General features: G+C 42.7%; 1 protein-coding gene across 3 annotated transcripts in view; it reads left to right on the top strand.

Moving 5' to 3' along the window:
* Positions 1-15,531, top strand: part of BRIP1 (BRCA1 interacting DNA helicase 1) — a 126,605-nt gene that overhangs the window by 50,001 nt on the left and 61,073 nt on the right. For all 3 annotated transcript variants that reach the window (XM_060693237.2, XM_087890098.1, XM_087890101.1), the window contains 6 exons: positions 925-1,124; positions 7,261-7,393; positions 10,982-11,127; positions 11,239-11,404; positions 13,704-13,844; positions 15,021-15,182. In XM_060693237.2, coding sequence (XP_060549220.2) covers positions 925-1,124; positions 7,261-7,393; positions 10,982-11,127; positions 11,239-11,404; positions 13,704-13,844; positions 15,021-15,182 — 948 coding nt within the window. The remainder of the gene's footprint in view (positions 1-924; positions 1,125-7,260; positions 7,394-10,981; positions 11,128-11,238; positions 11,405-13,703; positions 13,845-15,020; positions 15,183-15,531) is intronic.

Here is a 15,531-nt window from a genome sequence, read left to right on the forward strand (position 1 = left end):
TCATATTTTTCAGTGCCGTGGTAACTTTGACCGGTCACTAAATGAATGGCTGTAAGTTGAGGACTGCCTATATTTGTGTCACATTGTAAGCAGCAGCAAATAACAAAAAAATGTTCTGCACTTTAAAAGCGTCTAACGTGCACGCAGGTAAAAATCTTCCTTTGCAGCAAGGCGAACAATTTTTTTCTTTCAGCAATATCTTTCATGTAAAAAATGTCCTTCCATAGCATACTTGGGTCCAGTTTTTAGAAGCTACAGGCGAATATTATGTCCAGGGCAATAACTACCAATTCAGTTGCAAGCTTTTGAAGTTGAAAAACTTTTCATGAGAGAGGTTGGGGGAACAGTGACTGAGTTACTGCTGTTAAACTAATGAAAAAAAAAATTTTTTTTTACAGGAAAAGTAAAGTAAATTAAGTAATGGGGGATTCTTGGTGCTCTCTGAGTTTGGTTGTTTTCTTGCAGACATTTCGTTACCCAAATAGGTAACGTCCTCAGTGATAGAAGGAAGAGGGGCTTGCTTTGTTTATATACAAATAGCTTGCCCTGTCAGTATTAGTGTGTTAGTTTCTTATGGGGTCCTTGATGGTTTCTGAGTTTGATTGTTTTCTTGCAGACATTTCATTACCCAACTAAGTAACATCATCAGTGCTAGAAGGGAAAAGGATTTGTGGAAAGGAGAAGGAGGATGACTTTGGGGTCCTGGGTAATCTCTGTGCTTGGCTGTTTTCTTACAGACATTTCATTACCCAGCCAGGTAGATCAGTGCTAAATTAAGTACTGTAATATTGGAACCACAACATGGAATTATAACAAGGCCACGATGGCAGTTTTATTTAAAATGACAAAAAAATAAAAAGAAGGCATGTGGAGGAGGGAGCGGCTTTTGTTAGTTGATAAGCTGATCGATCTCAATCTTTGCAGATGGAAATTGAGTTGAAAGACCAGGTGCTGATTTTAGACGAGGCTCATAATATCGAGGACTGTGCACGAGAGTCAGCCAGCTACAGCGTGACGGAAGAACAGCTCAGGCTGGCTCAAGAGGAGCTGGACGCCATGGTGAACAACCACATTAGACCAAAGGACCACCAGCCCTTGCGTGCTGTGTGCTACAGTCTGACAAAGTAAGTGAAGACCACTGAGCAGTGTAGTGAAAATGAGCTTCTGGACCTTGGAGGCGGAAACGATTGTGCTACTGGTGGTCATCTAAATTTATTTAGTAAATAAATGAGTTTTAGTCATCTTAGGCATGGAAGCCGGCTGGGTGACTTTTCATCAATGACCAGGCGGTTGTGTTGTGGCCCATCAGCGGCCTGTGCAGTTAGTAGCTGTGTCAGATTTTGGTGTTGTCTTCAAATAAATTGCATTTCCAAACAAATAGTCTTTGATGAAATCTTTCATTTATTAAGCACGACAATCTGTCCCCGATTATGTCGTAGCCAACACTGACTTCCTGACCCCAAACCTTCCCTTTCCGTTCCCCAATTCTCTGCGTCTCATTGGCCATCTTCCAAATCACTCTCCCCATATCTACTACTTCAGCTCCCAGGAATGTCCCCCCTCCCATCTCATCTCCTAGGGGATATTATCTTCAGGGAAAATAAATAGGTGAAAAGTCAAGCATCCTCTTGCCAGCTGCCCCCTCTTCTCCTTATGTCAGCACTGGAACGAATGTAGTTTGGAGTGCTGACAAGCTGATTCTGACAGCGAGGAGGCTGGTGTGGTGCTGCGCCAGCAGCCTGTGCAGCTGGGGCTCGAGTCAGACAATGAGGAGACTGGAATAGATGTGGTGCCAGAGGCAGGGACTCAGCCAGGGCCTTCAGAACCTCCAGAAGCTCCCATAAGTGAAGAGGAAGAAGAGGAGGAGCCTCTTCTCGATGCACGAGCGCGCAGAGCTGTTAAAAGGCAGGAGTGGCTCCTCAGGAGGAGGTCTCCTCGAGAGTAAGGCTTGGGGCTACTTGGCCGCTCCCTTAGCCTATTTAAGGAAGGACGACGACTGATGCAATTTGCAGGAAACAACTTCGTTCATATTCCTTCGCGTCTTGATTCCAGAAACGCTTGATTCGCCTCTTGTATATCTCTTGCCAGTGTTCCTGCAAATTGCTTCTGGGCATTCTGCCAACCACAGTAAGATTATGGTTATCTGAAACACTGTGCCTCAGAATTGAGTTATTATTCTTTGGATTCTTGTCGGCTGTTAATGAAGTTAAATTAACAGCCCTTGTTCAGAAAAGACTGATTTAAGTTCGAACAACTACTAAAAAAGCTTATTAGTAGTCCTTAATTAGTAAACTAAGGTTTGTACGGACTTTGTGTGTGCTGCGTTCTTTGGGGTCCGTAGCTGGGGCAGAACAGACTGCGAGTTCTAGTCCCACCTTAGGCATGGAAGCTGGCTGGGTGACTTTGTGCCAATCACCAGGAGACAGTGAATTCTAGTCCCACCTTAGGCCTGAAAGTTGGCTGGATGACTTTCAATCAATGATCAGGCGCCTGTGGATTCTAGTCCCACCTTAGGCATGAAAGCCAGCTGGGTGACTTTGGGCCTATCCCGCTCCCCCCAACCCACCTCAAGGATAGTTGATGTGGGGAGGATAGAAGGAAGAAGGAGTGTTAGATATGTTCGCTGCCTTGAGTTCTTTAGAAAAAGAAATAATAAAGGCGGGATACAAATAATTAAATAAATAAATATTCTTTGATGGGATGATTATTAAGACCGTTTGATTTCCTCGTTTTCACATATATCTTATGGCTGCTGAAAGTGGTCTTGCTGAGAACGATGCTGATGATCACGGGTATACAGCATCTCCCTCCTTCTGTCTTATTGAGTGATGATGGAAGCAGTGGTGACCCCTTTGTGTGGACACGGGAGAGCAAAGGTTGACTCAGCCTTCCATCCTTCTGTGGTGGGTAAAATGAGGACCCAGATTGTTGTGGGCAAGAGGCTGACGCTATAAACCGCTTAGAAAGGGCTGTAAAGCACTGTGAAGCGGTATATAAGTCTAAGTGCTATTGCTGTTTAGACCAGAGATGTCTAACCTTGGAAACTTTAAGCCCTCTGGACTTCAACTCCCAGAATTCTCCAGCCAGTGTGGTTGGCTGGGGAATTCTGGGAATTGTGACACCTCTCCTGTGCGAGCTGCACTGGCTCCCGGTGGTCTTCCGGGTGCTCTTCAAGGTTTTGGTCACCACCTTTAGAGTGCTCCATGGCTTAGGACCTGGTTATTTACGGGACCGCCTACTACCACAAGCAGCCTCCCACCGGCCGGTACGCTCTCATAGAGAGGGGCTCCCCTGGGTGCCGTCAGCTAAACAATGTCGACCGGCGGCCCTCAGGGGGAGGGCCTTCTCTCTGGGGGCACCCACTATCTGGAACGAGCTCCCCCCAGAGATACGGAGGATCCCGGATCTGCGCACTTTCCGCCGTGCTCTTAAGACTCTCCTATTCCAGCAAGCCGGCCTGGCCTAATTTTCTCCCCTGTTTTAAAATTCTTTTAAATCAAAATTTTAATCTGTTTTAAATTATTGGGATTTTTAATTGTCTCGGGCTAAATTATTTAATCTGGTTTTAATTATGTTTTTTAACTTTTGTATCCATGTATTTTATTTTGTGCCTGTTCACCGCCCTGAGTCGTTCGGGAGTAGGGCGGTATATAAATCTAATAAAACATAAACATAAACAAACAATTGAAGTCCACTAATCTTCTACTTGCCAAAATTGGATATCTCTGATTTAGACACACTGCCCTGTCTGAGGCTGGCATTCCAGACTTGGTCTTCTGAACCTAGAGACTAGCAGTGTTGGGGAGAAAAAAAAAACCACCTCAAGTTTCTCTGAAATGCATCTTTTATCTGAAGTGAGGATCAGAAAGTTGAAAGCTGCTCTTCCCAACAATTATTATCTCGATGGGTCTTTCTCCATATGAACATGAAGGAAACTGCTGATAAGAATATTTAGGTCAGATCCAGTGCTTCATTTTTTTCTTCTTCTTTTGGGCTGATTTTATTCCTTTTTTGTTTTCCTGCTGTTGAGATCCCTGCTTTTTCTCTGCTTGGGGGGAAAAAAAAGACTTTTATTTTTTTCAAGCACAATGGGGAATTCTTCCATAGCTCTTTGGGAATGTTAAAAAAACAACAACTCTACAAAAGCTTTTGAGCAGATGAAAAGCATGAAGCTGAACCTGGAATGCCCCGAGCATTTAACCTTATCAGGAAAACTGAGATTGATCATCCCGTAAATTTGTCGTAGTAAAAGCAGAAAGCAGGAGAAAAGATGTAAAATGGGTGGCAGCAATGAAGTTGCTCCTCATCAGATACAGATACAGATTAACAGAGTTGAAAGAGATCTGCTAGGTCAACTCCCCATCCAAGCAGACCCTACACCATTTCTGATGGAGATGGCAGTCCAGTCTCTTCTTGAAAGCTTCGAATGATGAAGCTCCCACAATTTCCGAAGACAAGCTGATCCATTGGTTGATTGTTCTCCCTATCAGAAAATGTCTCCTTATTTCCAGGTTGATTCTCACCTTGTTCAGTTTCCATCCATTGTTCCTTGTCTGGCCTTCAGATGCTTTGGAAAATAGGTTGACCCCTTCCTCTCTGTGGCAGCCGCTCAAATATTGGAAGACTGCTATCATGTCACCCCTGGTCCTTCTTTTCATCAGACTAGACATACCCAGTTCCTGCAACCGTTCCTTGTATGTTTTAGCCTCCAGACCCCTAATCCTCTTGGTTGCTCTTCTCTGCACTCTTTCTAGAGTCTCAACATCTTTTTTGTAGTGTGGTGACCAAAACTGCTTTCCAGGTGACAAGTTCAGGATCTTTAACCACTGAGCTGTCACGCCCCCTGGACAAAGCATTTGACTTTTTTTTTTTAATTTGATTTATATGTCGCCCTTCTCTGGAGACTCAGGGCGGCTTACAGTGCGTTAAGCAATAGCCTTCATACTTTTGTATATTTTATACAAAGTCATCTTATTGCCCCCACAAACTGGGTCCTCAATTTACCTACCTTAGAAAGGATGGAAGGCTGAGTCAACCTTGAGCCTGGCAAGATTCGAGCTTACTTTAATTGCAGACAGCTGGTGTTAAATTACAGTGCCTTTGTCTGCAGAGCTATCCAGGCTCTGAATTGGATGGCTTTGGATCCCTTTCACATTGCATGCTTAAAAAATGAATTTATGTTGTGTCGAGTGTTTGACCAAAGTGCTTTGTGGTAGGCAATTTTGTTTTGGGTAGTTGTTTCAAAATCTGCTTTTGCATGTGTGCGAGAGTGTCAGAGTTTGTTGCAGAAATTAAATCCAGAAATCACACATAGGCATACTGATGCAGCAGGATTCATTAACTTCTTTATATACATAATAACACATGAAGTAAATGTACAATACCAACAGCTGATTCTTCCAACGTGGTAGTTGTTACAGGCAAAAAACACAGGCAGCAGAGAAAACAGTTTCCAGTTTCAATTCAGCAGACAGACTAGACCATACTTGTTTGCTTAGCCACGCCCAGGCTCCCTCCTTTAGTTTCTGTTTCTAAACAGCCCTCATTGGCTGATCCCGTTGTTATGCCTGTTCATTGGCTGACCTTATTACCATCTCTCTGCCAGTTCATGAATATTCTGACAGAGAGTTTACACCTACTTTACTCTTTCGGTGACTCAAAAAGAGAGAGGGTTCCTTCACCTATTAATCATCGCACACATCTTTTAAATTGGACCCCAAGTTCCCAGAATGGGGCAACATAAATTTTGGGCTCAATTGTGGTCGTAAACTGAGGACTACCTGTACTTTTAAATGAGAAGTATTTCAGCTGTTTAACTTAAAAGCTTTGAGGGACCATAGATTTGGGTTCTCTTTCCCTGTTTTATTTTTTTTAAGCATCTTTTTATACAAGACCTGTGACTTCTAACAGTGGCTTGAGTGGTTCACACCGCAGTGGAAATTTACTTCGAATCTCACTGAACTTTGTAAGATATTACAAATTAGTACTATTATTAAAGGTTGTCCTGGACTTACGACCACAATTGGGTGGGAATGGAACTTCGGTCGCTAAGTGAGGTGGTTGTTAAATGGGTCACACCCACTTTTATGAGCTTGTTTGCTGCAGTCGGTAAGTGAATCGCCACCCATGGCTGGGAGGCGATCACACACACGTTAAGGGATTCTGGCATCCGTCCTCATTGACTTTGCTTGTCGGAAGCCGGTTGCAAATGGCGATCGCATGACGTCGAGATCCTGCGACCATAATAAATGCATAATAATAAACCATAATAAATACGAGTGGTGCGGTGGCCTAGAGGCGGAGCTCTTGCCACACAATCAGGAGGCTGTGAGTTCGATCCTAGGTAGAGGCAGATATTTCTCTCTCTGGGCACAATGAGAATATATCAGCTGAATATAACTCCGCATTGGAAACAGGAAGGGCATCCGGTCAGTAAACACTCTGCTCCATTCAGTTGCCCAGACTCCACCCCACAAGGGATTATGAGGTCATTAAAAGGAAATGATTATTGGACAGGATTAGAGAGGAAAAAAAAGATGGTGGCCTCAGTCCTATGAATGAAGGGCCGCCCTCTTTTTAAACCTGGGTTGCCCCACCTATAAAAAGGGGCGGGCTTTTGATCATGCACTTCCAATCAACATCTTTACTTTTTTTTTAAAAAAAACTCTTTCCCGTGGTTGCCACTGACTGCACACATTCATATTCTGCATCTGAAATCCACCCTGCAAGGGATTATGGGGTCATAAAAAGGAGATGAAACCATAAACTGACGGCCCCTAGGGGGAGAGCCTTCTCTGTGGGGGTACCTACGATCTGGAACGGGCTCCCCCGGAGATACGGAGGATCCCGGATCTGCGCACCTTCCGTCACGCGCTTAAGACTTTTTTATTTCATCAAGCTGGCCTGGCCTAAATCCTCTCCCCTTTTTAAATGTAAATTTTTAATTTGTTTTTAAATTATGGGGTATTTTAAATTCAGCCAAATTATTTAATTCATTTTTATTCTATTTTAAATTTTTGTATTTATGTGTTTTATCCTCTGGCTGTTCACCGCCCTGAGTCCTTCGGGAGTAGGGCAGTATAGAAATTTAAATAAATAAATAAATAAATAAAAATAAAATAATAAATTCACGCCAGTTGCCAAGCGTCCAAATTTTGATCACGTGACCATTTTTAGGCTGCGGCGGTCATAAGTGGGAGGACCAATTAAAGGTTCCCTGTTAACAAAAATAAACGCAAATTATTTCCTGTTGTTTTGCAGTTGGTTAAGACGTGCCTGTGGTCAGCTGATCCAGAGCGGTTACGAGACCTCAAGTAAAGTCTGGAGCGGAAGTCAGATGGTGACCATTTTCCATGAAGTGGGAATAACGGATGCTACGTTTCCCATTTTAAAGGTGGGAATTTTTAACCATACATGAAAATCAGTTTGAAGATGCCATCTTCAAAGCTGTTCGGAACTCAGTGGTTAAAAATATCACATGGGAAGCCCTTGACTTACAACGGTTTGTTTAGTGGCCGTTCGAAGTTAGAACGGCACTGAAAAATGTGACATGACCCTGTTTCATAGTTCCTGTCACGTTCCCGTGTCCCGCGTAAGAAACGCCAGCAACACAGGTTGATGTTAGAATTGTTTATCTGGAAACGCGGACCCGCCACGAAGCAACCATCCAAAAGGAATGAAAGTTTGTGCTACCGTTAGTTAGTTCACCCACCACTTATATTGTGCTCCACCTCCCTTGTGTGTATACCCCTCCCCTCTTACTGACTATCTGCTGTCAATACAGCTGCTGCAGGCTGGCCACACCCCTAAATAAATAAATAAATAACTTTATTGTCATTGTACGTGTATACACAGTATACTCATACAACGAAATTCACTTAACACCCAAAGACCAGGTCCAACGCACATAATAATCCCCAAACACACTCCCACCCACCACAATTCCCCACCCCTAAACCACCCAAACATCCACACAACAGACCAAGTTGGTGGCTCAGCAGACTGATAACATTGTGATTAACACCAGCTGTCTGCAATTACTGTAAGTTCGAATCTCACCAGGCTCAAGGTTGACTCAGCCTTCCATCCTTTCTAAGGTAGGTAAATTGAGGACCCAGTTTGTGGGGGCAATAAGCTGACTTTGTATAAAATATACAAAAGTATGAAGGCTATTGCTTAACTCATTGTAAGCCGCCCTGAGTCTCTGGAGAAGGGCGGCATATAAATCAAATTAAAAAAAAAAAAAGTAATACTGTCCAACAGCTCACTGATGGTGGCCCTTTAGTTCATGGTTGAGTGCAATTATAGCTCTGGGATAAAAACTATTCAGAAAACATGTGGTCCGAGTTTTAATTGTTCTGTATCTTCTGCCAGAAGGCAACAGTCCAAAAAGATTTTAAACAGGATGGGAAGAGTCTCTGAGAATGTTATGCAACTTTCTCAAACAGCGAGATTCGAAGATGTCGTCCAGGGCTGGTAGCTGGAGCCTGATGATATTCTGGGCAGTTTTAATGGTTCTCTGTAGAGCTTTTTTGTCCGCTACAGAGCTGCTCCCATACCATGCAAGAATGCCGTATGTCAGGACACTCTCACTGGTGCTGTGATAGTAGGACAGAAGTAGATGCTGAGATAGATGAGCATTCTCAGGAAGTACAGCCTCTTCTGTGCCTTCACAAGCATGTTAGCATTCATAGTCCATGACAGGTCCTCCGAGATATAAATGTCATCCCGGCTTATCCCGCTCCATTTCCTGCTTCCACCCATGGTCTGACGATCAGCTGTTTCCCTCTGCGAAATCCGCTCCGTGATGAGCCAGGTACAGTCTGGCCTCCTCTAGCCAGGTGGCAGCCCCGTGGAGGCAGGAGCAACGTCTCAGGTGGTGGTGGCTCCTCCCCATCAGGGTGGCAGGCGGCGTGGCTATTGATGCCTGTGCGCGCGCATTCCGGCTGCGCGTGTCCTAGTTGTCCATTCCTCCCTCGCCCGAATGGTGATCCCGAGCCATCTGGCGGTCTGGGGCTGACAGTTACAACCTTTATAGCACCCCCGTGATCATGTGATCAAAATTCAGATGCTTGGCCACCGGCATGTACTTATGACAGTTGCTGTGTCCCAGGGTCATGTGATCACCTTTTGCGACCTTCTGACAAGCAAAGTCAAAGGGGAAGCCTGATTCGCTTAGCAACCAGGTTATTAACTTATCAACTGCAGTGATTCACTTAACAGGTGTGGCAAGAAAAGAAAAGTTACTTAACAAATGTCTCACTGAACAACAGAAATTTGGGGCTCAATTGCGGTTGTAAGCCGAGGACTACCTTCTTTAACATTCATCTGGCTAAAACAAACTTACCCCATGTTTTTATGTTGTTTGGAGTTTGCTCTGTAGTCACCTAATAATTGATTCATTAATTAAATACTAATAGAAGAGAATATTTGTAGCTCAGGGTTTATTTTGTTTATTTATCTTATTTTTTATTTATTGGTTCAATTTATATGCCACTCTTCTCCGGAGACTCAGGGCGGCTTACAATGCTTTTAAGCAATAGCCTTCATACTTTTTTGTATATACCTGCTTAGTAGGGCTTTCGCCCCCCCCACCCCAAGCGGTGTTCTTTTTTATACAAAGTCAGCTTATTGCCCCCACCATCCGAGTCCTCATTTTACCTAGCTTTGAAAGGATGGAAGGCTGAGTCAACCTTGAGCCTGTTGAGATTCGAACTTGCAGTAATTGCAGGCAGCTGGTGCTACTTTAACAGTGCTTTAGTCTGCTGCGCCCCCAAGGCTGTTTCTTTGTATCCTGTCCTTTTTATTTTTTACAAATAACTCAAGGCAGTGAAAATATCGAATAATCCTTCCTCCTTCTATTTTCCCCAAAACAGCAACCCTGTGAGCTGAGTTGGGTTGAGAGAGAGAGAGAGAGAGAGAGAGAGAGAGAGAGAGAGAGAGAGAGAGAGAGACTGTCCCAAAGTCACCCAGCTAACTTTCATGGCTAAGGTGGACTTGAATTGGAGTCTCCTAATTGTAGGGTTGAACTGTGGGGTCCTTGATGCTCTTTGAGCTTGCTTGTTTTCCTGTAGATTTCATTACCCAACTAGGCGACATCATTGCTAGAAGAGAATGGGGTTACTCTCTGCTGATATACTAGCAAAAAGCCCTCTCAGTGTTGGTGGGAGTGTTCTTCAAAAGCTTTGGAGGACCAAAACACTTCTTTTCTTAATGCACAATTGTGCGATTCTTGTTATTTTGAATACAGTGGAAACAGAAATCCCATCCCCATGGAATAAATATGTGGGTTCTTTAAAGTCCGTGTTTAACTTAGAAAGAATAGAATAGAATAGAATAGAATAGAATAGAATAGAATAGAATAGAATACAATACAATACAATACAATACAATACAATACAATACAATACGCAATGCAATGCAATGCAATACAATGGAATACAATACAATGGAATACAATACAATACAAACAATGGAATGGAATAGAATATAGAAAATATAGAATAGAAAAGAATAGAATACAATACAATACGCAATGTAATGCAATGCAATGCAGTAGAATACAATAGAATACAAAATATGGAATGGAATACAATACAATACAATACAAAGAATGGAATGGAATAGAATATAGAAAATGAATAGAATAGAATAGAATAGAATAGAATAGAATAGAATAGAATAGAATAGAATAGAATAGAATAGAATAGAATAGAATAGAATAGAATAGAATAAACAGAGTTGGAAGGTACCTTGAAGGGCTTCTAGTCCAGCCCCCTGTCCAGTGATAGAGCACCCACAACTTCTGGAGGCAAGTAGTTCCACCAATTAATTGTTCTAACTGTCAGGAAATTCCTCCTTGGTTCTAGGTTGCTTCCCTCCTTGATTAGTTTCCATCTGTTGCTTCTTGTTCTGCCTTCTGGTGCTTCGGAGAATAGATTGACTCCCTCTTCTTTGTGGCAACTGTTTTGCTCTTTTCTAGAAACATCTTCATGCTGTGCTCGAAAAGGAAGAAAAGTTCTCTGGGTCAGAAAAACTGGTTTCTGTCCCAGTTATAAGTCCTTCAACTCAGATTATCCTCAAAGGTCTATTTATGGTCACCCAGTGTCTGTTCAAAGAAAATCACAGGTCAGTAAGGCTCTCCCTGCCATTCTTTTTTTCTCCAGTGTACCAATTGCGGTCCTCCTAATCACAGATATTTCGGGGATTTAACTACATTTTCAGTTTGCTTCTCCTTAGGTTTGCTGACGATTACCGAATTGCCCTGCAGCAAACCTTCACCTGGATGAATGAAAATCCACCTGACACTCTGGATAAGAACGGTTTCTTGGCCCGTCCCCGGAAAAAATTGCGACACAAAATAGCCGTAAACAGCCTCAACTTCTGGTGCTTGAATCCAGCTGTGGTAAGCTGGTTGGATGTGGTGATAATATCTATGCTTTTAGGGACAAACGAAATAAACCCAGCAGGAACTCTTGGCTTCGAATATTTCTGGATTGGCTGAATAGGGCCACATTAGTCTTTGCTAGCATAATATCAAATGAGAATAGAGCTAGTCCTTGACATATAACCATTAAAATGCGCTAAAAATGCGACTTATGATTGTTTTTCCCACTTACTACTGTTACAGCATCCTCATGGTCACATGATCAAAATTTGGATGCTTGGCAACTATTTGAATTGAATTGAATTCATCTTTTGAATTGATGAGTCAAAAGATGATTAAAGGCCTGGAAACTAAAACATAGTATGAAGAACGGTTGCAGGATTTGGGTTTGGCTAGTCAATTTCAATTTTCAATTTTATTTATTGATTAGCCCTTTGGGCCATATCAAGTGCAGAATTACAAAGACAAATCATTACAAAGGTTTGGTAAAACAAATTAAGTAAGATTGGAATAACTCGCAATTAAAATACAATTAGAATAAAATACGATCTAAAATAAAATCGGGATAAAATACAATAATTTAAAGTACCATTTAAATATAATTAAATTTATATTATAATGTCGCCCCTGCATCTACCCAATCAGTGTTAACTGCTCTTAAAATTACATTGTTAGATCAAGTGATCATTCTTACAATCTACCGCATTTTGGCTAGTCTAGAGAAAAGAAGGACTAGGGGAGAGATGATAGCAGTCTTCCAATATCTCGGATGCTGCCACAAAGAAGAGGGGGGGGGTCAATTTATTTTCCAAAGCCCCTGAAGGCAGGACAAGAAACAATGGATGGAAACTAATTAAGGAGAGAAGCAACTTAGAACTAAGGAGAAATTTCCTGACAAGTTGGAACAATTAATCAGTGGAACAACTTGCCTCCAGAAGTTGTGAATGCTCCAACACTGGAAGTTTTTAAGAAGAGGCTGGACAGTCACTTGTATGAAATGGTGTAAGGTCTCCTGCTTGCGCAGGGGGTTGGACTAGAAGACCTCCAAGGTCCCTTCCAGCTCTATTATTATTATTATTATTATTATTATTATTATTATTATTATATTATTATTATTATTATTATTATTTCGATGACGACATGGGAAAAAGACCCACCTCTCTCCCATCAATCAGGTCCTCCCTCCCATCTCCCCCAAACCCTTAACCCCACTCAGCAGTTGCCTATAGGTAGTCCTCAACTTACAGCCATTTGTTTAGGGACCATTCAAAGTTACAATGGCTGAAACAAGGGACTCTTTCACACGAATGTTGCAGCATCCCCATGGTCACATGATCAAAATTCAGGCACTGGGCAACTGGCATGAACTTAAGACAGTTGCAGCGTCCCGGGGTCATGTGATCACCACGGTAGCCTTCCCAGTTGGCTTCCAACAAGCAAAGTTAGTGAGGGAAGCCAAATTTGCTTAACAACCATACTATTAACTGGGTTTTTTTCTTGTTTGTTTGGGTTTTTTGTACACGGGTTGAAAGGTTTAGCCAGTGACATCACCGTTGCTCTGGGGACACCCATTTGGGGACTCCTTTCATGTTCCCGGCAGGAGCTGGAGTGACAGACGGGAGCTCAACCCTGCCTCATAGCAGCTCTCGGGTCTCAAATGCGGGCTTGCTAACCTCCTGCCCAGCGTTCCAGACGCTCAAGCCACTTTTCTTCTATGTTATTAACTTAACAAATGCAAGTGATTTGCTTAACAGCCATGGCAAAACAGGTTGTAAAATTAGGTGTGACTCACTTAACAACTGCCTTGCTTAAAGTCTGTAGAGATTCTCAGTCAACCAGGTCGTGGTTGTCCCAAAGGTGCTCTTTTTCAGGAGGCAACTGGACTTTCTTGTTTTTTCTTTTGAAGACGTTTCGCTTCTCATTCAAGAAGCTTCTTCAATTCTTGACTGTCAGAGTTGAAGAAGCTTCTTGGATGAGAAGCGAAACGTCTTCAAAGTAAAACCAGAAAGTCCTGTTGCCTCTTGAAAAAGCACTTTTGGGACTCCCAAGTGTCTTCAACGACTCTAAAAAGGATGCAGATGACCAAGCTGTCTGCAAGGAATATAAATCCTTCCATTCCCCACCATCCAGTCCGAGCTGAAGAAGCTTCTTGGATGAGAAGTGAAACGTCTTCAAGAGAAAAAATAAGAAAGTCCAGTTGCCTCCTGAAAAAGCAACTTGTTTAACAAGTTAAGGACTGCCTGTAGCCACATTTTGGGGATTTAAGGATGAAAGCCGCAAACGCTTGAAATGTTTTTCTCTCATTTATTCTCTGTAGGCCTTTTCCGATTTGAGCAGTGTGGTCCGATCCATCGTTTTAACCTCGGGAACGCTTTCTCCCATGGATTCCTTTTCATCCGAGCTCGGGGTGAACTTTTCCATTCAGCTTGAAGCAAACCATGTCATTAGAAATTCACAGGTAAGCTCAGCAGCTGATTCCCTCTGATGTTAAGGATGGTAGGAAGACTTGGATGTTAAGATCTTTTTTTTTTCTTTAAAGTACTGTACAACTTAACGACAGGTTGTTTAGTGACTGCTCAAAATTATATGGACCTCCCCCAGGCTGCTTACAATCTGGATTTAAAGTTCTGATGGCCTCCTCTCCCCTCTCCCCGTGGTCATGTGATCACATTTTAAGGTACTTAACAACAAGCTTTCATTTACGGCTGTTTGCAATGTCCCACATTTTTTGTCAGAAATTGGCCTTTCCTTCTGATTTCCAGCAAAAAAATTGCCCTTTGCAGACAAGGTGCTTGCTTAATGGCCATTGCAAAAAAAAAAAAGATAATAAAAATCAGCAATGTCACATGGTGACCCACTTAATGACCGGCATGACTTTACAATCGTAATTCCGGGCGCAGTTAACGGTCGTAAGTCGAGGGCTACCTGTATTTCCAATACAGGGTACAGATAGTCCTCGACTTACGACCACAATTGCGCCCCCACATTTTGTTGCTAAGTGAAACATTGGTTCAGGGAGCTTTGTCCCGTTTTACTGTCCTTTCTTGCCACCGTTGTTAAGGGAATCCCTGCAGTTGTTAAGATAGTTAAACATTTGTTAAGGGAATCCTGCTTCCCCCTTGACTTTGCTTGTGGTCGCCAAAGGCGATTACATGACCCAACGTCGTAAATACGAGCCAGTTGCCAGGAGATAATGCAATGGTCGTAAGTGTGAAAAATGGACTTTTTTTTTCAGTGCTGTTGTAATTTCGAACAGTCACTAATAAACTGTTGTAAGTCAAGGCCTCTTTTCATCATCATCCTCTTTTAACGACCCCATAATCCCTTGCGGGGTGGAGTCTGGGCAGCTGAATGGAGCGTTGACTGGCCGGATGCCCTTCCTGTCGCCAATGCAGAGTTTTTCTTTCCAGCAGATATATTCTCAGCTCCACCTCTAGGCTACTGCACCACTCGTTGTAAGTCAAGGACTATCTACTGTAGTCCTTTAAACTGTAGTCCTTAAAGTCTACTGTACTTTATTGGACGACGTGCACCATCTCCTTTTAAATCCTGTTTTCTTTGCTGTTTTGTTCATCTTGGAAATTATATTCCTGAATAAGCTTGCTTAACAATGCCCAATGCAATATCCCAACAGGTCTGGGTTGGTACCATTGGAGCCGGCCCGAAACACAGGCAGTTACGAGCAACTTTTCAGCACACAGAAACCTTTGAGTTTCAAGATGAAGTCGGTGAGCTCCTGCTATCGGTCTGTCAGACGGTGCGACGTGGGGTTTTGTGCTTTTTGCCCTCTTACAAGGTAAAGCCCACCACTCTTTTCCATAGAGGTGTGTGTTTGTGTGTGTGTGTGTGTGTGTGTTTGACTTTTCTTGTTTTTTTTTTTTTAATTTGATTTATATGCCGCCCTTCTTCGGAGACTTAGGGCGGCTTACAATGCGCTAAGCAATAGCCTTCATCCTTCTGTATATTTATACAAAGTCAGCTTATTGCCCCCACAACTGGGTCCTCATTTCACCTACCTTAGAAAGGATGGAAGGCTAAGTCAACCTTGTTTCTGTCAAATCTATCGCACCTCTCGGAACTAATTAACGATGAGTACCGAGGTACCATTGCACAAACATGATTAGGGAACTGGAGGCTAAAATATA

The sequence above is a fragment of the Pantherophis guttatus genome, chromosome 1, assembly GCF_059756535.1.
Source record: "Pantherophis guttatus breed Tessera chromosome 1, ASM5975653v1, whole genome shotgun sequence".
NCBI lineage: Eukaryota > Metazoa > Chordata > Lepidosauria > Squamata > Colubridae > Pantherophis > Pantherophis guttatus.